The sequence below is a fragment of the Pelophylax lessonae genome (assembly GCF_965119305.1).
Source record: "Pelophylax lessonae genome assembly, chromosome: 2".
NCBI classification, from domain to species: domain Eukaryota; kingdom Metazoa; phylum Chordata; class Amphibia; order Anura; family Ranidae; genus Pelophylax; species Pelophylax lessonae.
The window spans coordinates 486,641,932-486,663,846 of record NC_138769.1 but is presented as its reverse complement, the minus strand read 5'-3'; the positions used below and the strand labels follow the sequence as shown (position 1 = coordinate 486,663,846).

The following is a 21,915-nucleotide window of genomic DNA, read 5'->3' as shown; positions in this document are numbered from 1 at the left end:
TACATTTTGACAAATGATCCCAAGCACCTGGTTAGTTACTAATACTATGCAAAAGAGTTCCCTCTTTCTACTTTCTAGTTTTTATATGTCAGGTCAAAAGTTGTTTGTATCATAAAACACTAAGACTTGTGTGACGAAGTGCTTTTCTCCATTTGGCTGCAAACAAATTTATGCTAAAGGACGCTTTGCTGTCCATGGAGCATACCTAACCTACTTGGCATGCATGAAATGTATTCAGCAACGAATGGGGAGCTTGCAGTATTCAAGCTTTGCTATTGCTAATAAAGTAAGTAATTTTCCCTTAAATTACTTATAGTATGGTTAGAAGGAGCTGCAAAATTCCAATTTCTGTCATTTCTTTTATTGTGATTGCACATTTTTCAAAATATAGATTGTTAAGGTGGCCTCATCTGGCCAATATTAGTCCTCATATCTGTGGGCACCAGCATTTGGCAGTAATAACACTTGGCCTTTGGACATTTGTTACAGATTGTGCCTTGGGTGTCTGGCTGTCTTCCTTGACCCCCTTCATGGGAATAAACATGCATGCTTGGCTAATAAGTGTGCATATTTATGTGACAATCTGAAAAAAAAATCTTCAATGAAGATCGTATTCACTTGTCCATTAACTCTCTGATGTCTTTGGCTAGTTGTAGATGCTAGGGTAAACTCCTAAAACAGCATAAAGGATAATTACAACCTCAAAGCTATTACACTATTGTCAGAGTACTGAATGATTAAAGCTGCTTTATATTTATAACCCAAATAATATGCCCCTATTTTAGAAGATAATGACTTGTTGCTGGGTAATTAACAGCAGTAAATTTTAAACGTCCACATTAAATAATTACATGAAGAGGTACAGAGTTTATCATGTTATTTTAGTTTGCACAGCCTAATTTCCAGGATGGATAGGAAGTGCAGCAAAAAAATGAGTTTATTCGACATTAGATAGTGCCATTCTATTGTATTTGCACAAGTGTTGGAAGAAGTGCGTTGGAGGAGAAAATATGTTATATATACCTTACAGTGTAACTGCCCAGGCAATGGACATTCACATATTTACCCTTTTTTTCAAAGCAATATTTAAACCTTTAAAAAGCTCTCACTGAGCTTTTTAGCTGCAGGCACTAGCCTGTGTAGTTTCAAATCCTTCTGATCTCTAATGTAAACAAAGAGCAGGGTTTTGGGAGAGGGGGAAGGGGGCACAGTGGGCTAAGCTCCTGAGAGAAAAGCTTGAGTGACTGAAATACTTCTACTCTGAATTTTAAGGATGAATTGCTGCCTAGTACTTTCAGCTACAGAGGTCAGTGAATGCTTCTAATATGTTAATAATGGTCTCAGATGGGATTTCCCTCTTTAAGTAGATTTCCTTTCACTGCCCCATGTGTCTACAGTGCAGAAAAAGAATATAAATCTTCCCAAAGGGACCTGGACTGCAGTAAAAATTGGGGAAAAAGTTGTACCTTTAGATATACTTTAATATACACCCGCTTTATTACAGGAAATGTGCTCATTGTTGTTTTATTTTTTATTTTTTTGCCAACTAACGAAAAAATATGGGCTAATGATTATTGGTTTAGGAAAAATGTTATTTAGAGAATATATGTCACTCCTCCCCCAGCAGTACACACTAGAATCATTTTATTTTCATTTACCTTATTAGTTTGTTTTCGTGCTGATTTTTGAAACTAGAGTGTCTACCTAAAATCCATACAAGCATGGGAAAAGCATACAAGCTACAGTATGTTGGGTTATGGAAATTAAACCTCAGTGATGCATGACATGACAGTGATGCAAACACTATACTTTCATATATTTTTGTTTGCTCACACTATACATTCTTAAGGCTATTTCGAAGTCTTGCATGTAGTAAACTGCTGTAAATCTATATCTATTATGAAAAATACTCAGTGTGTGTAAACATTTTGCTCTTTTTTTCTCCTAGGAACTTTTTACTTTGGAATGCAAGTTCAAGGAGTCTGTGTTTGAAAACTATTATGTCATATATTCATCTATGATATACAGACAGCAGGAATCAGGTAGAGCCTGGTTCTTAGGTCTCAATAAAGAAGGTCAAGTCATGAAAGGAAACAGAGTCAAGAAAACAAAACCAGCAGCCCATTTTCTACCTAAGCCATTGGAAGGTAAGGGTCATATATTTATATATTCATGTATGGCTGTTCACATATTCATGTCTGTTTGGTTACATTGTCTACTTTCTTTTACTTTTTATTTACATTTCATTCCAGGACATCTTGGGTAACGTGTATATACAAAAACTGAAATTCTTTTAGCACCACAGACAAATCCCTCTTTTAGACTTCTTTAGTTACAAAGCCCAGTGTTTTTTTTCGTTGTTTTAAATCCCTATTATTTTAATTCTAGTGGAGAATTCAGAGGATTAGACTTCTCTACTGCATGTGGTATCTCTTGTTCAGAATCAATAATATGGTCTCATGCCTCTATGATGGATGAGTTTTTTTTTTCACTCCACTCCTACATTTACCTTGTGATCATTTTTTTTCTTAAAAAACCCTAAAAATTAAATTCACAAGAACAATACCACTTAGTAGTGTAACTGCATAAAATGGGATCTAAAGTGTATGTATAGCAAAACTTTTATTCTACATTTTGAATAAAATAGGGAAGGGTTATATCTCCTATCAAGTTACTTTTCGCTCTCTGTGACCTGTTAAGGAGATTCACTTCACTTCCTTTCTTGGAGAGGAATGCCCATCCTATAGAGTTGTCATTAGAACTTTTGTCCCAATTGGATTGTTTCACCTCCCCTTTTGCTCCCATGCTCCCATTTCTGTTTAAGCACTTAATGACCCACGACATACGGATGATACCTGCAGCTGTAGGTATTATCCCGGCACTGTTTTTTAGAGTCCGGAGGGGACATCTTCCCCCCTTCCTGCTGCCTTCCGTGGCTTGCTCAGGTTCTGCCATCTCACCAGGACACCCGTGTGCACATCCTCCAGCTGGTCAGACAGCCGTACAAAGTTGGGCTCAGCTTTGATCAGCTATGGGCTATGGTAACCCGGAAGCGATGACATGATATCACTTCCAGTTTAGCCGGATTTCAATGGTGCAATTTTTGAAAAATGTAAAGCATTCAAAAACACTGATCTTGGTGTTATGCTTTTAAGAGCAGAGGAGAGACTTAGGGTCTTATAGATCCCAGATCTCTCCATAGTGAGTACCTATAACATGCTCTTTGCTGACATAAAGGATGTTTACATTCCTAGTGACAGCAAGTGATCCAAAATAAATAAAGCAACAGTGTAAAAAAAAAAAAATTTAATAATTACAATTTCTTTTAAAGTGCCCCGGTCCCCACGTGCCTGCGTGGAAACTCGATCCTGTGCCTCGGTTCCACACGCATGCAAACAACAATCATCCCACACATATGAAGTATCATCAAGAACGTCAGATCATGGGCAGTAATTCTAGCACTAGACCTCCTCTGTAAATCTAAAGTGGTAACCTATAAAATCTTTTAAATTGTTCCATATGGATAGTACAATTAACGTGGTTTGTTGCCGTTGCACGGGAGTGCGCATTTTTAAAGCATGACATGTTTGTAAAACAAGAAGGGGAGGACAGCGCTCAATATTATCTGTGCATATCAAAACCACAAATCACAATTAAATTATAGTAATAGTTGGGTTCCCCCAAATGGTTAACCATAAAGTGACTGTGCAACTATAAATAGGTATAAAACAACTTATAGTCCATTCATTAAGTGCAGGTGCAAATGTGCAGCAAACAAATTAAAGTATATAATATGACAGCTTAAATGCCCAACGAAAACCAAATAAAGGTATAAGCTATCCCAAGCGCTTCAAATGAGGACCACTCACCAATAAATAAATTGGCTATGCAGCTACTTAACTAAAACATATGGAGAAAGATATATAATAGATAGATACTCAGCAATATCCCTATATATATATAGTAGCGCAAACTTGTCAAGAAGCAAGTGCCAAAAAAAATACTGTGCCCACTGCACAAAAGTCCGAAATGCAATAGATGTCACATAGGCAGCAGGAAAAAGTTCAGAAATGACTCAAACAGTCCATAATCCTTCACTCTATCTCCTGGGATGATAATGTACGAAGACGTGTTTCTCAAAAGGATCACCACCACCACCGTGCTCCAAGGGGGGAGGAGAATTGCCCACTCACCAGATGCTGTGGCCCAACCCACTTTCGTGTTTGAGCATTCAGGCTTATAATGATGGTCACTGGTCCAGAGTATCCACAACAGGAATCGCACCAGCGCAGTCAAAAAAAGCTCAGCAGCATATGGGGAGGAGAGAACATAATCCCAATAGCGTGATACCGTTTGAAAGGGTTTTATTAAATAAAATAAAACATAAGGTAACACACTCACATGTCTTGTATGTCATCCAACGCAAAAAAACAGTCACGAATAGGGGAGGGATACCCTTCGGGAGATGATGTCCAGGCTCCACGCCGTGGACGCCGCGCCTTCTGGGTAATCCGAACTCCTCTTACACAGCCTGGTTACATCGCCTGGTCACGCCCCGACGCGTTTCGTGATTTCCACTTCTTTCCCGGGAGCGTCCCGGGGAAGAAGTGGAAATCACGAAACGCGTCGGGGCGTGACCAGGCGATGTAACCAGGCTGTGTAAGAGGAGTTCGGATTACCCAGAAGGCGCGGCGTCCACGGCGTGGAGCCTGGACATCATCTCCTGAAGGGTATCCCTCCCCTATTCGTGACTGTTTTTTTGCGTTGGATGACATACAAGACATGTGAGTGTGTTACCTTATGTTTTATTTTATTTAATAAAACCCTTTCAAACGGTATCACGCTATTGGGATTATGTTCTCTCCTCCCCATATGCTGCTGAGCTTTTTTTGACTGCGCTGGTGCGATTCCTGTTGTGGATACTCTGGACCAGTGACCATCATTATAAGCCTGAATGCTCAAACACGAAAGTGGGTTGGGCCACAGCATCTGGTGAGTGGGCAATTCTCCTCCCCCCTTGGAGCACGGTGGTGGTGGTGATCCTTTTGAGAAACACGTCTTCGTACATTATCATCCCAGGAGATAGAGTGAAGGATTATGGACTGTTTGAGTCATTTCTGAACTTTTTCCTGCTGCCTATGTGACATCTATTGCATTTCGGACTTTTGTGCAGTGGGCACAGTATTTTTTTTGGCACTTGCTTCTTGACAAGTTTGCGCTACTATATATATATAGGGATATTGCTGAGTATCTATCTATTATATATCTTTCTCCAAACAAATTAAAGTGATTGAAGTGCTTGGTGCTCAGAAAAGATGCATCCTTTATGTGAAATGAGGGAAAAGGAATCCATCACCAGGTGTCCTACTCATTTACCAGATGACCCCTTGGGGTCTAGCATAGGTAAGTGGTACCTTCAAGAAATTCCCGGTGTTTGGCCAGACTCTCGTCTCCCCGTTCTCTTTAAATGCCCGGGACTTTATCCACTGTATAAGGAGGACTGGTATGGATTCCGCTAAGTATTCCACTCAAGCCATGTACGATAATTCCATTAAGCCATAAGAAAACAGAGGAAGCTCATGGTGTAGTAGGTATGTTTCAAGGTTTAATAAAAATGTAGCCACTTACATTCAAGTTTGCAGGGAACAGCTCGGAGTTGCACTGCAGTCGGTTTGTGTTCCGGCTGCGTTCCAGGAACCCGGAAGTGGCGTAGGGCGTAACACGGGGCGCGATGCATTTCGTCATCCAACGTATGACGTCATCAGGGATCACGTGCTACGCTCAGTCTCATCTCCCTATATACCTCCAGTGCGGGAACTTTAGCCAATCAACGGTGAACTGGGACTAATTAGCTATAGGGTGCCCTCTCGTGGATATTGCATGCACGAAAGAAGAATATATGTGTATATTCTCTTAAAGAAATCATTTGTTTTCGTGCGCCACCTAGTGGAAAATATAATTCAATACAACACCCTATATATTTTATTAGTGGTCACAAAAGGCTATTTTTTCTTTCTTTCAATGTTTGGTCCCTTCTGAGGTATATAGCTAATTGTCATACAGATTATATATACATACATTTAACAACCATGATTAAACAATAATAGATGACATGTTTGGTATCTACTCTGTGTAACATCATCTTTTATACACTGCTCAAAAAAATTATAGGAACATTTTTTAATCAGAGTATAGCATTAGGTCAGTTAAACTCTTTGGACATTGATCTGGTCAGTTAAGTAGCAGAGGGGGTTGTTAATCAGTTATTTTTTGAACAATAGGTGCACTAGATGGGCAACAATGAGACAACCTCCAAAATAGGAATGGTTTTACTAGTGGAGGCCACTGACATTTTCTTTTCCCTACTCATCTTTTCTGACTGTTTTTTACTAGTTTTGCATTTGGGTCAGTGTCACTACTGGTAGCATCAGAGGATACCTGGATCCTATAGAGGTTGCACAGGAAGTCCAACTCCTCCAGGATGGCACATCAATACGTGCTATTGCCAGAAGGTTTCAAGAGCATGGAGGAGATTTCAGGAGACAGGCAGTTACTCTAGAAGAGCTGGACAGGGCCAGAGAAGGTCCTTAACCAATTAGCAGGATTTGTTTCTGCTCTTTGTGCAAGGAGGAACAGAATAGGCACTGCCAGAGCCCTACAAAATGACAACCAGCAGGCCACTGGTGTGAATGTCTCTGACCAAACAATCAGAAAACAGACTTCATGAGGGTGGTCTGAGGGACCAACAACCTCTAGTGGGCCATGTGCTCACTGTCTGGCACCATGGAGCTTGTTTGGTATTTGCCATTGAACACCAGAATTGGCAGGTCCGCCACTGGCACCCTGTCGTTTTCACAGATGAGCACATTTGACAGACGTGAAAGGGTCTGGAGAAGCCGTGAAGAATAGTATGCTGCCTGTAACATCGTTCAGCATGTCTGGCTTGGTGGTGGGTCGGTGATTGTCTGTGGAGGCATATCCATTGAGGGACGCACAGACCTCTACAGGCCAGACAATGGCCCTCTGACTGCCATTAGGTATTAGGATGAAATCCTTAGACCCATTGTCAGACCCTACGCTGGTGCAATGGGTCCTGGGTTCCTCCTGGGGCATAACAATGCCCAGCCATTTGTAGCAAGAGTATGCAGCCAGTTCCTGGAGGATGAAGGATTTCATACTATTAAATGGCCTGACCTAAATCCAATAGAACACCTCTGGGACATTATGTTTCCGTCCATCCGACACAGCCAGGTTGCACCTCAGCCTGTTCAGGAGCTCAATATATGGCCAGCTTTAGTTGCAATTATTTCCTATTACTTCTATTATTTTTTTATGCATTCTTTATTTTCATATGCAACATGTAATATGTTATACAACTTTACTAGTAGTCTTGTACAGTTCCAGAGGTGGAAGCAGAACAGTTTAACAGTCCATAATATAACAGTCTATAAAAAGAAAGTATAAAGTACCAATGCAGGAATCGAAGGGAACTGTCAAATTGTACTTGTACATTTGGAACATTTATTAATTGACAATCGATAACAATCCAAGAAGGGGTCAAAGTAAAGTGTTAGTCGCACCAAAGAATGTGTGAAGATCCCATTACTTCTTGACTAATGGACAGGTGACAGGGAGAGGGGTAAATCTTCTCAACTGGACTAAGGAGAGCAATAAAAACCTGGTAGAGGTTCTAATTCTATTAAAAAAAAAAATCTGAAGTGGGCCTAATATTTAACATATTTTATTTTTATATGCACTACAATGAAAATAGAACCCTTTAAAAATATTATGTAAATTTTGTACAGTATGTCACATTTTCTTGATTAAAAAAAAAAACAAGTCCAGTTGCACGGTAGTGAGTTGCATGATGTCCCAGTAAACAAATCATCAGGTCTAGAGTGAAAAAGGAAAAGACAGAAAAGAGCACTTGCAATATTTTTTGACGTAACATGTCTTCGAGAACACTGACATTGACACTGGTCATTTGTCCAAATCAAATGTCAAACCTACAGAGCAGAAAACTCAGCTAGCCTGATCTGATTAGGGGCTCAGCTGTCAGAGTTGGAATCTGCTGTGATAATACATTGGAAATTAAACTGACTTTGAGGCTTGAATCTCTTACTGAAACTTTAGGTGACAAAATCAAAAACTTTGTGGAAATCAAAATGACAGATGATTAATTATATTTTAAACTCATTAAAGAAGTGTTGACCACTTCAGCATCAAGAACACACTGAACGTTATTTTGAATGAGTATTGTCAGCTATGTGGTTCCAAACTAAGTTTGTAGCTACAGACATAGCAGGGCCGCAGCACAGCATTGCTGCATTATGACTCATAGTATTACCAGCATTTGACAGTTCAGTGAGGATAATCCTGTTTTTGCCATTCTGTCACCAGTGACACACAGCTAAATTGTTAGTGGAGGACACTGTTCTAAGAGAAAACTCTATTGTAAGTATGCATTTTAAGTCATAACATTGACCTGAAAATATTTTTGACTGTGTCTTGCTTTGTTGTTCCATATTTTGTCTGTCGTATTTCAATTGCTTTCTTTAGTTGTCATCTGTAGAATAGTGAATGTAATTACTTCTGGTTAAATACCTGTTAAGATAAGCACAGTGCGGAAAGTCTATTTTTTTTTTTTTCGTTTCATGGTCTACAAATTTTCTTTAACACTTTTGCTGTCGGAGTCATTTTTGCATTTTTCTGCACGTCATAAAACTTTTAGGCATGAAGATTACTTAAAACCCCCAAAACAATTTATATTTTTTGAAAGCAGAGTCCCTGAAAAATAAAATAGTGGTAGTTCCAATTTTTTTTGTGTCACATGATATTGGGGGAAAGGTTTATCAAGTGCAAAATGTCAGTAAGAAATACACTAAGGTTAATTTTAGGAAACACCATTGCAATATCATAATAATTCTTTGGTAAAACAGAAAAAAGAAGGTTGTACTGAGTGAATAACTACCCAAAATGGCAAGCCTTAAAATATCATGTGCCTATAAAATGGCGACACATTTAGGTACCCCAAATTTTCCATAGGCTATGCTTTAAAAGCATTGACAAGTCATCAGTTGACAGTTAACCATGAATAATGGCTCTAGAATTTTTGCTCTCCCTCAGATGTGCTAGTGATATATAACATGTAGTGCAATCAACATTTTGACGTGTGTTTTTTGGAGGGTTTATTTGTATCTTTTTTCACACTTTTTTTCACTAAACTTTATTGGTTATTATACAAGGGTCCACAGTCCTCTATGTAATACTCTTTTGTTATGGCACATTCACTTTAATGAGACTTTTAGACTGCTGACTCCCACCTGCCCTCCATTGAAGGTGACAAAGTGCAGATTGCACTCCATTAGCGTCTTTCTCAACCTCAGTGGCCAGGGAAAGTCACAGCTAAACCCAGAAACGATGTAACACACATCATTTCTGGGTTCTTACTATGTAGGGGAGATCAGTCAAAGGACGTTCACTGATTTTTCTCCCATGTAGCTAGTGGCACCATGCTGGTCCCGAGTCTACAAATAAGAGAGCGAAGACCAGAAGACATGGCAGTAGTGAATGTATTATGTGTTCATAGAAGTGATCAGGTGACTGTACAGTTGATAGCCAAAAGTTGATAACTGGCTTGTCACATTTACACACATTCCTGGCCCCCAAGACAGTTGGAAGTGTATGTAAAACCCTCTGTTGCTGTCGACATATTCCATACATTTGTGGAAGCAAAAGGGTTAAAGCTGAGCTCCAGCCTTACCTTCAGTCTTGCACAGTTGTACAGGGTCCTTTACTGAAAATGCTTACTCTGATTTCACTGCACACTGTAAGCTTCTGCATTACAAGCTGCAAGACGTCCAGTGCAGCCTGCCTCATTTCCAAATTCAGTCTGCCTAGGAATGCTCACTCCTTCTGACTGGCATCCACCCATTAGAGCATTTTGATATTTGCAAAACTTCTATCAAGAGCCCACTCACTGCTTGCATCAGAGCTTGAGGAATCTTGAGAGGAGTACTGAAGCTGGATGCTTGTGATGTTTTCAGGAAACTTTACACAGCACCATTCTGGCCTCTCCCATCAGCCATGTTCTGCCTACATTTTATAGACACAAAAACACAGCGATGATGTCACTGGATCTATAATGATATATGTAATCAAAGCAAAAACATTTTTTTAACTTCATTGGCATGGTTGGCATGGGGGGAGGGGGGTGAAGAAACTAGAAAAGGCAAACCTTAAGCAGATTAAATGTCAGCTTTGTGAAAAAAAAGAGATGCATTGGCTGTGCAGCACTACTAAGAACTACACCTTTGTTGGCTTATTAGATCAACAGTTCACCTTGCAAAGTTTCACTGCCAGTTTTGTTCTCATGTATTCCATTGCTGTTTAATCCTGATTATCTTGAAGTTCTCTTCATGGGCATGTAGGCAGGGGTAGGCAGGTGCAGTCTGCTACCTTCAATGTAGATGGCATCCGCCTTGAGCGGCCCCACAGCTTTTAGAGTAAGTCAGGGGAAACTTGATTTCTTGGGGTTTCCCGGTTTCTGTGGATAGTGTTTCAGTTGGCTGTGCTACTTCCAGGTGACCCTTGCCTGCCATCTTGAGTCAACAGAGTTTTTTTTTTTTTTAATTCTTGCTTTGCAGATTTTGGTGCAAATTTGCTAGTTTAGGGACAGTATTAGAGGTTCCAGATGAGAAGGAAATGCTTAGGACTAGCACTTGAACTATTTCCGATTTGGGTACGAGATGGCCAGCCTACATCCTGCCCTTCCAGACAGATGCTGTCAGTTTGAATGATACCTACTCTGCTACAAGCTGTTGGTATCTGTGAGTGCTCCCGGTTGGATCCCATCCAACTAGGTTTGTTGTGAACTGTTTGCCTTGACTACAAGTTCTGCCTTTGCTACAATAAAAGTTCTAATGATTGCACCTGGGCTATGTGTGAATTATTACTGCCACACTATGCTACACCCTCACACAGGCAATCCTGATGTAGCAATGTCAACACTGCCTGAAAGGTGACAGGCACCATGGGTGGATGGTTGTCAAGTCTGCTTTATACCTCCATGTCCTGCACCACTTACCTTGCCTAGACCACTGACATCACTGCCCTTCCCACTGCCAGTTAGTTGATTATCATCCATGATGACCCAACATATACCATGTAGCCTGCCTGAGGGGTAAGTTGGGCTGTGCAATTCATCTAATTGGAGACTCTAGTTGCACCTGCACACTGCAGCATGGAGGGTAGAAAGGGAAAATGCTTGCATTACCCAGCACAGTAAAGAGACATTCATTGTGGAATGGACCTTTGCTGCACCTGAGGTATGTGTTTGGGTATAAAAGATAAGAGGGAGTAGATTAACCTGTAATACAAAGTATACCTGTACTTTAAAGGGCTTCACACATATCCAAGCAATTCCTGGATGTAAAAGCTAGAATCTCTAGCTGTAAAAATCTTGAAACCAAATTGCATCATGTAGACATTTTTAATTTTATTCTTTTTATTTTTAATAATTTTTGCAACACATTTTAGGCATCACTCTATTATGAAAAGTAATTGAATTTTGTGAATTCAGTAGTGATAAAGCTCTGTTATCTGCTAATATTATCTATATTCTAAAGCTTAATCAGAAAATGTTATTTTGATTATTAGATTACAGTATCTGGTAATAAGATTTTTTACGGCCCAGAGGAAATCCTGTTTAGTTTTCGGTATAATGCAAATCAGGATCTAAAAATTGCATTCAATATCCCAAAGGCCTCTAAACAATTCTTATTTTTATATAGAAAGAAGATCAGAATTTTTGTGTTACCCTAGACATTTTCTTGTTTTATATGATTACTGTATTGTGTAATACCATGGTATCAATAACTTATGAAAAATGATAGATTTTACTTTCATAACAAATGTACGATTATATATCCAGACAAAAGAAACCAAAATCTTTGTAAGTTATTGTAATACCATTTTTTGTATGGTTTTAACTGTTTTTAAAGAGTAAGGTGTACTTTTAATAAATGGTGAAAAGCTGGTCAATGGTAATAAATACAGATAACACTTTTCACTACTTTTACAGTGATACATTCTTAGTGAGATATTTAACAACACTGTACAATAAAATATTACAGGTAGGAACTAAAAATGGGGGAATAACCTTGTTCCTTCTCTTCACCATATATTCACAATGATAAGAAAAGAGAATTGTAATGTACCTGTTTATTATACATTGAAAGTGGCTTATTACCGTGATAAATAAAGCTTCCTAGATTTATCACCAAGGGACATTATAAAGACTCTTTTTAGGTGAAACAGTGAAAAAAGAGACAGGAAGTTACCATTTAATACATTCTTATACATAACTGCAGGATTGCTTATGCTGTAAAGCATCCAATTGAGTGCTGTGCAGCATATAGCTTTTTGTTTCCTCCTCTTTTGACCTTCAGGAGGAAATTAATTACCACCTCTAGGATTATTTTTTGGTGCCTGAATGCACCAGGAAAGATGCATGTCACATTCAGTTTTGCAAGCAACACTTCTTTTGCAGTTTACATCTCTTGCATTCCAACCTCTAGATTTTAGACCCCTTTCACACAGATGCCTACGTCATATATTTTTCAGCAACCAAGAAAAAAATGGTCAAGGATTCCCTGTGGAGAAAATAAAGTTTACTGATCAACATCTGTCGATATCCATTTCCTCATAGGGAGACAATGGGTCTGTTTTCCGTCTGCCTATTGATAGATAAAACAGGAAATGAAAACAATTGCACACAGATATACATCCATGTGCATAGGTTTCAATTTAGATCTATGTTTACAGGGAAAAATGGATGGGTCCCAACATCAGCCTTAGAGTACAACACATTTACTTGCAGTGTTCTTAACAAACCTATTTTATGCCCCATTCCCAGGGGCATGTTTATGCATGAAGACACCCAGGGGTAGCATATCTCCAGGCAATGCAAAGAGTCTGTATCAACTATACAGCCAGATATTAGCCAGTTGGAATAGGTCACCACTGTAGGCAGGTAAAGTGGTACAGGGAAAATGCACACCATGGATCAAAAGGCTCAACAAAAGAGAACTAAAAAGCAGAGCAGTAATCATGGCTAAGTGATTCATGCATGGAAAAAACATCCCAAGGTGCGATGGTTCAAATCCTTGGAGGTGTGATATGAACCTTCTTAGGACCGATGTGGTGTTCCCAGACAGGCTGAGACCTTTTCTGGCAATGTAAAGAACGTGGCTGTTTAACTGTCTTAGCCACAGAGAGTAGCTGGGAAGATCAAGCTGTGGGGTATACTTTTTGACCAGAGTTTGGGTTTTAGACAGAATTATCAGAAAAAATTAGAACTTTGCTGTTTTGCTTCCTTGAGAACCAGATCGCCGTCTAAAAAAAATTAGTAGTTTGAGAGTAATGGTGCAGGGAGCGGCAAGTGCGTTCAGTATACAGTCAGCCCTTTCTAACACAAAGAAGACTAAGAACTTTGCTTTGCTAAGATTTTATGTGAATATTCCGTGAACACAAGTAAATCAGCCCCTTCTCCCCCCCCCCCCCCCTGCAGACCTAGGATATGAAGTTTGTTGCATCAATTTCTACTCTCTGCATGCTCTGCTCTGGCTTCCAGAAAAATCACTTTAGTTTGCAGGGTGTGTAGGGACACCGTATGGTCATTTACAGCATTTTCTACATTATTAATTTTTTGCTCCATTGATCTAATCCGGTCCCAAACAGAATCGAGATCACGATGGATCAAGCCAATGTCCATCTGCATGCTCTGTCTTCATGGATGCAGTGTTCTGGCAGCTAGTAGAAGCCTCTATGACCACCTCCAAGCTAGCTTGGTCTGGTGGATTATCAGGCGCGGACTCCAGCTAAGTTGCCATAGTAGTGTAGACAGCAGGCTGTGCAGCCAATCTGTGCAGTGGGTAGTTTAAGGTGTCTGTTTTCTTTGATGCTGCTGGGCTCTGCCCTTTGGTAATATCAGGTGTTGAGAGAAAAATGGAACCTGGGATTGCAATGCCAGGTGCTGTAGGTGCCTAGAGGTCACCAGAGAAAACGAAGAAGCAAACGAGCACCAGGATCAAGGGTCTTGTTCCATCCCCATTTTGACACCCACCTCCCAAAGAGCATTTTCACATAAAAAAAAAAAAGAACATTTAAACCTCTCAATTGTTTCTAAAAATACTATGTATGTTGCTTTGCACGTACCATCACAGTGATATTTCACTGCTGCCTATCACGGTATTTCCCTGTGATAATGTGCCACATAAACAGACTAAAAATTTTCTCCAGTAATGAAAAAAAAATCACTGCGATGTATGGAGAAAAGATAAACTGTAATAATAGAGGCAATATTGCAGTTCCTTAGTCAACGCCTATGTAGGTTGTGAGGACAAGTCTCCTAAAGCCACACTCCTTGCCAGTAAATACCTGGTCTTGCCATCATCCCCCTTAACCAACATCATTGTGTACAATGCGGGGCCAGTGGCCATCCATGTTTCACTGAAGGAAAGCACCACTGGTTGTTGCATCGTTGTGGGGCAGGTAAGTAGTCCTATGCTTTAGATCAGCCCCAAAATGAATGAGCATTATATTCATTACCTGGGGCCCCTCGATCATGATTGGTTGATTAAATATCCCCATTCCCACTATGTCCAATTTCAAAATATCTTTAGATTTGTCTTAGTAATAAAGCCTAACTTTTGGCTCCAGGTATTACAACCTAGTCAACCCTCCTTACCCCCCAGACAGTATTTTATTTACTTACTTTTTTTGTAGGTGATATGATGCGCAGAGTTTTCTCCCTTCTTGGTTCTTCTTTAGTGGTGGGCAATCCTCAGTGATGCAGAGACTACTGCTGACACAGCACTGTCCTCTGCATTGTTATAGGTGAGTGCAGGGTGCTATGGTGTTACCTTCTTAGGGGGAGGTCTATAATATCCTGCACTCTTCTGGGTTAAAAGATACCAGGAAACTGAATGATGATTAAAACATCTAATATTAGAACAAATTACCACAGTGGACAATGCCAAAGAGGATGTAAGATCCCTTCAGCGAGACTTTTTTAAAAAAAATTGTCCAGAGTTGGGCTTTATGGGAAACACTTATCTGTGTATATTTACAGTATCTACAGCTGTCAGTTGATATTTCAAATGCCTGTATAATTAAAAGAAAACAAGATGTGCAGTAAATATTGGTAATTTTTATACAAAATGGATTTACTAAAGGTCAATGTTTCATTTCATGTACTGTATAGTGCATATGCATATTTATGATGCATTGTGTACAATGTGTATCTTCGGCTAGTACTCATTTAGGTTTTTACAAATTATTGTGTATCTTTTAGCGTATTGCATTTGATATTAGGTAATATTTTCTTTATTCACTTTACTTTTAATGATAATTTCATATTCAGATTTGTAGGTTCTCCCTCTATTGGCTGTGTTCCTAACCTTCCAGACAGCATAGCCAGTTAGCTGACTGCTAAGATAAAATCAGTTGCAGTATAAGCTATCTAGAAATTGTATTGTATTCTGTGAATCATTTTGCTTCAAAAAGGATTCACAGATCTAGAAAGAAAGAAATCACATCATCTGCATGTAAAATATAGTTGCTCTTTTACATAGAAACACATTTGAAACTACTGGCATGCTAACTGTGTGTGTGTATGTATATATTCTGTACATAGCAAATTCTCTTTGAACTTTCCTAATTTTTTTTTATATGCTTTTCTTTTCAGTTGCCATGTACAGAGAACCGTCATTGCATGATGTGGGAGAGACAGTGCCAAAGGCCCGTGTGACACCGAGTAAAAGCACAAGTGCATCTGCAATAATGAACGGGGGTAAACCAGTCACTAAGAGTAAGACATCATAGCCAGACCCTTAAGGGTGTTGTGACTCACTGAGCCCTTGGCACACTTGAGCATTTTATCCCCACCAGACTGCCCAAACTCCAGTGTTTGTATTAAAAGGAATTTAAAAAGAAATTTTAAAAAAAAGTAAACACACACTGGCTCTTTGCTGTTCCAGAACTAATATGTTGAAGAAGGATAAAACTCAGTGTGTATCTCCTCCCTTCACAAGAAGACACCTGGGGAACCAGCTAAACTCAGACCATGGAATGCCCTACCAGATATGGAATGCCTTTTTAATATCTTATCCGTGACTGTGACACTTCATGTGAATGACATACTTCACAAGTACACTTGATACCTTGCCTGCTGACAATTACCCTTTCCCCCTTTTGAGTCCAATTACAGCGAAATCCATGTGTTTAAGTTCTATTTTGTAGCACACAAATATTAAGTAATTTATAGTTAGACGCTGTAAACTGCGCTATAAAGGATTTCTCTAACCTTTTTTACAAGGCTGCTTGCACCACTGTCTGTGACCTTTTTGCAGGGATTGCGTTCCTCTAGAACTTGAATGTTTCAGTTGGCTTAGTTATGAAAGCAATCAGGGAATCAGGAAGCCTTCAAAACGCTACTCTCTAAACACTTTTATTCAAACAGGACTTAAATACTGGTCAAGTGTGAAAGCAGATGATGTGCTTCAGAAGTTGGTGATAAATACTAGAGGGATATATATCAAACACGCGCAGTGAGAAATAGGCTGAGACTAGTGTTTGATACACCCTATACTTTCCTTTTTGTGTGTTTTATACATATCACAGGCTTACTGGTAATGGTGACATTTGCCTTACCCAGTAAGCAAGACCCACTTGCTTTTTAATATTGTGGGTCCATAGAATTCTGTAGGCCTTGTAGGCCTGAATTAAGGCTCATTTTTCATCTATAATTCCTCATAGTTAAAACTGTCAACATAACAAAAAAACTGTTGCTCTAGCTACAGTTATTCAAAAAAGAATTTTTTTATTTGTTATTTTAACAAGCTCATGTTAAAGTGCACCCATTTTCAGCTCAGGAAGGAGGTGGCTGCTTTGTGGCCTAAATAAATACTTGTGAAAATACTGATGAATCTTCCAATTCATAAAAAAAAACAGACCAATATCATTATTAGTAAATTGGCCATTCAAGTAGCTTTTAAGCTTGCAAAAAGGCTGCCTCCGTTTTGAGATCATTTTAATCTCTGGCAGTTCCTGCAAATTAGTTTTGCTAAGCATGGGCACATTGTTTGCCTTGTCCCCCTTTTTTTGCAACAGCAATGCAAGTAGTATCTGAGCACCACGTTTTCATATTTTCCTGTTTGCTAAAAAAAAAAACAAAAAAAAAAAACAGAGAAGCAAATACAATATTTTAGGTAAGCATGCAGAGTCCAGTAGTATTAACTTCCACACTAAATTCTGCATAGTCCTAACATGATGTCTTCAGGAACCAGAATTTACATGTTAAAGGTGCCTTGCTTAGGTTGTGGCATATTTTACACAAATCCACTCTATGTGGAACCAGAACTTTCAAGCGAATCAGAAGTCATTAGGTGCCTATTGTATGTCTGTCATGTGACTAGGTTTTCACAAAGGCATTGGGTTCCTCACATGTAACAGTTACTAATTCCAGCAAGTCGTCCATCCATTGTATACAAGATACAGTGAGGTCATTCTGTGAACATGCATAGAGAAGGTACGCTTCCTTGAGTAATCCTTACCAGAAAAAAAACAACTGTCCACTGGGGCATCTTAAGTGGAAAAAATATAACCTTTAGTTGGCTCTTTTAGTTGGCAGAAACGGGTACCTTTGCTTTTTTCCGCTTTTGCACAATGTCTGCTAAAATGTATTGCTTCTTTTAATCCACAATGTTTTACAGCTGTTTATGGGATCAAAATGTTTGCAAAAGAAGGATTTACTGCAACAGTTTATTTCTGGAATCTATTCACAATGATTTAAATGTGAGCTGCTTTTGACTGTTGAGAACATTTGCTGCTAAGCCACATTCACTGCTCGTAGTTATCACTCAAATCTTTTGCTATGTCAAACAGCTATTGCTTGTCCCTCTCATCACAGTGAAGCACATTAGCAGACATTTTCTACTATGTTCTGCATAGTGAGAAATTAGCCAATGTATTATTAAAAATTGCACAACATAGATTTCAAAATAACCTGTGTGGGGCTGGTGTCCCAACTTCAGGTATAGAGTCCCAATCCATTGTCATAACACTCTACACAGAGGGCTGTGCGCCCAGCGAACCAGTTGACTGGTCGAAATTAAGGCTGAATTTATTTTTGTAAATGATGACTATGTTATGTATGTGTTAGATAATCTTTGTTTCTTCTATGTTTCTACAACTTGTGTAAGAGGTTTCTTTTTTTTTTTTTTGAATGGCTGTTTATGGGATTGTTCTTTTCTTTTCTTTTATTATGTTGACGCATATGACAGTAATATTTGTTGTCTGTGTGTTTCTTCGCTTAAGTTCTTTTAGTTTGGTGTCTCATCTGTTGCATGGGAAGAGGGTGACGATGATCTGCATGTAGTAAGCTATGTGTATCAAGAAACGTTGGTATGTATTACTAAATTGACATACATACAGTATATGCAAAGCGTTTGTCTGCATTGTACAGTTTATGTGTTTAATATTATTTGTTGTACACACAATTGCAACATATTTAATAAAAATGGTTTTTACAAAGAAAAAATATAAACCATTCACCAATTTTCATACTATACAACATTAAAAAAGAGCTTGCACTGGACACTGTTAAAAGTAAGCTACAGGCAAGTCATATATAGTACTAGATAATGTTCCCTAAGATATAGAGTACTATATAATGTTCCCCAAAACATACCAAAGAGTGTTCTAACCTAGTGTTCACCTCTTATGTGTTAAGGAGAATATGTCAGTGCAGTTAATAAAAAAAAGAAATCTCTAACCACAAAAGGAAACAAATACAATCAGCTACAAATGTGTTGTGTCTAAAGTGTTAAATAGTAAAACTGTTCATTTTACAATTGCAAATATTAGCTTATATTCTTCCAAATATGCATGTAGGTGCACATGTTACATCCCCAGAATGCACATACGTTTTCATATATAATGGTTTCTGACTATTGTTTAAAAAAATCAGTGCAACAAGGACCTCCTTTTCCTTGCAAAACATTTATAAATGGCTTATTGGTTATAGAGAGGATGAATAACCATTTGTACAATCTTGGTTTGGCGATGTAATCTAAAAGGAATGTTATAATTATACATTATTATTTATTTTCTTATTAAAGTTTTTCTGAAAAATTGTTCCATGCCAGACTGATTTGGTCACTGATTATTAGGAATTGGGGAATAGGGTGCCTTTTTTCAAATGTTTACATAAATGTTCATTCCTTGTGCAGAATTATTGAATATATAGTACATGTGTTTAAATTTTTGATTGCACTATATTATTCCAATGAATCGACCTGAATTCACTAATTAGTGAATGGCTTTTGAACTTGTACAAATATTGTAAAACAGGAGTTGTTCACATGGTTGAAGGGTTATGTGGATTGAAGGCCCTGCATTCACAGTTATGATAGGGTGGTGTGTCCAACAGGAACACAGGTACAGCCAAAAAAAACATTCTTGTTAATGGCCTTTTGAAGCAAATTCAGTTAATGAACTAATTCAAATGTCTCTTCTATGTTCCATAGCAACCAGATCTGTCAGGGATCAGTTTTTTATTTGTAACAGATTTAAAAATAATGGCTTTTTTGGTCAGAAGACAGCCTATGATAAATGCAAAATATTTTCTTTGTAATTAATTTTTTTTACTAAATGCTATACATGTGTTGCATGGAGTACAGGCCCACAGAAAAACATGATCATAATAATAATACAGTAAACCCCCGCTCCATCGCTGTTCAGTTTTTGCGGTCCCGGTATATTGCGTTTTTTTTTTGTAATGTTATTTTACTATATTAATCATTAAAAATTAAATATTTTTGTGTTTTCCATAGCTCTTGCTATGTCTCTCAGTATCTTTTATGTGTTTAAATGAGTTTCTATTGTTTTAAAAGTGTGTTTAAAGACCTTAAAATGCTTTTACACGTACAGTGACAGTAAAACAAACATGCCTACAATGCATTTTAATAGGGTTTTTCTATTTTGCGGATTTTCACTTTTCGCGAGCTGGGTCCGGAACGTAACCCCCGCAATGGAGGGGGGTTTACTGTATAACAAGTAAAGATATTGTACTATTAGATTTGTACATAGCTTTGTCTCCTCCAGTCAATTAAAGCCCGATTCTGAGATTATTGCACACCTCCCCATATTTAGTTAGTTGTAATCATTCAAATTATTTCCCTAAATTAATTGCAGTAATGTAACGACCACTGTTCCTTTCTCCTTGTCTTGAGCAAGGAGCTGTGTGTGACTGGTGTATCAGAATGTTCTAAAGCATCTTTGATCTGAAAACTACAGCTCCCAGCAAGCAATATGTTTTCATTGCTGCTCGGGACAGAGAATGAACAAGTGTGGATGTTTCCCGAGGTGTTCACTGAATCTGACAGAAAATCATGTATGTATAATCATTTTGCTGATACCCACTACCAAAAACGACAAGAGAGAATCCAGGCTGTGCAATGATGCAACTACTTGTGGTAATACCCTCAGGTTCCTATACCTGCTCAGGCTTACAGAAATAGGCTGGTTGATGCTGGGGGGTCATCCATCCTGGAAGTGGGGTGGTGTCTAACATACAAGAATACAGGATGAGAAGAGGAACACAGTGGTGCCGAGAAAGTAAGTATTGACTTCCAAGATTCCAAAGTGATCTGGTAAAATGTATTTCAAAGACAAAAAAAAAATGAAACTTAAGTTGGGTTTTAACTATTGTACACTGAAAAGCTGGCAGTCAAAACTGTTTTATGAAAATAATGCAGCTTGATTTCCCATGTAATATTAGTCATGCATATGCCTTTCTTTTTTCTGGAAAACCATGCAAAATGAAGTATGTCAGAAAATGAGAGCACTGCTAAATATAGAGCTGAATGTCAAGAAACAATGCCTTTGGCTGCCTTGCATACCATCATTCCAAAGAGGTTGTGTGCGTGGCATTGCTTCTTATTTAGAAGGACAATGGCATTTGTCTAGCAGAGAACACAGTATAGCTAAATGGATAAGAAAGGAAATGTCAAGGGAAATGGAAATGAATAAAGACAATCTAAACTTATGTTATATGTTATATGCCATGTTTGCTCAAAATCTAGACAACAGAAATAGATATATTTAATAGGTGACACAATCTAAAAAAGAGTACAATGTGCTAAAATGTAAAACATAAAGTGGTACCCAGATGATTCATATTTAGAAACAGGTGACCACGGGCACACCTCCTAGCAGTGACTATTAAAGGAAATGGCAAAGAAGTTGATTTACAATACTGGGAATTGCAAAATCTGGTGCCACTCTGCATGCAAATCAATTACCTTACAGGTTTTAGGGTCCTTTCCCACGGGCTTTCTGCTCGTCGGACTTCATTTTGCTCAGCGGGGATCGATTCGCTGATCCCCGCTGAGCAGGTGGATGACAGTTCCATCTCCTCTTACTTTGCAGAGATGGAGCTGTCAAATCCCCGCTCACCTCTATGGGAGATCGGATGAAAATGGACCACCTGTCTGTTTTCATAAGATCCTATCCGATCCTCCAGACGGATGGAAAAAAGGGTTTCCATCCGTCTGGATTTCACAGACCACATCTAATCGGATAGCAGCGGGTGTCAGCGAACAGGTCACCGGTCAGCAGGTGCATTTTTATATTACCCTTATATACCTATTCCTTGACTCCAACTTTAAGTCGTTATAGTCCCATTTAGTGGGGAACCTGTCTTTTTCGTTCTTATGCATTGAGGGATGAGACCTACTCCATAATCCAAACCCTCTATCCCCCTCTTCCCCTTTTCATAGAGGTGCATGGAGCATCCGATCAGGTCTGCCTGAAAAAAACTGACAGGCGGACCTGATCAGAAAGCCCGTGTGA

The 21,915-nt window shown here is 38.7% G+C and overlaps 1 protein-coding gene across 3 annotated transcripts in view; it reads left to right on the top strand.

Annotated features, from left to right (window-relative positions):
* The window catches only part of FGF14 (fibroblast growth factor 14), an 842,412-nt gene extending 823,215 nt beyond the window's left edge, over positions 1–19,197 (top strand). For all 3 annotated transcript variants that reach the window (XM_082245724.1, XM_082245725.1, XM_082245726.1), the window contains exons 4-5: positions 1,949–2,147; positions 15,749–19,197. In XM_082245724.1, coding sequence (XP_082101850.1) covers positions 1,949–2,147; positions 15,749–15,885 — 336 coding nt within the window. In that variant the 3' untranslated portion in view covers positions 15,886–19,197. The remainder of the gene's footprint in view (positions 1–1,948; positions 2,148–15,748) is intronic.
* Positions 19,198–21,915: the final 2,718 nt, after the last annotated feature.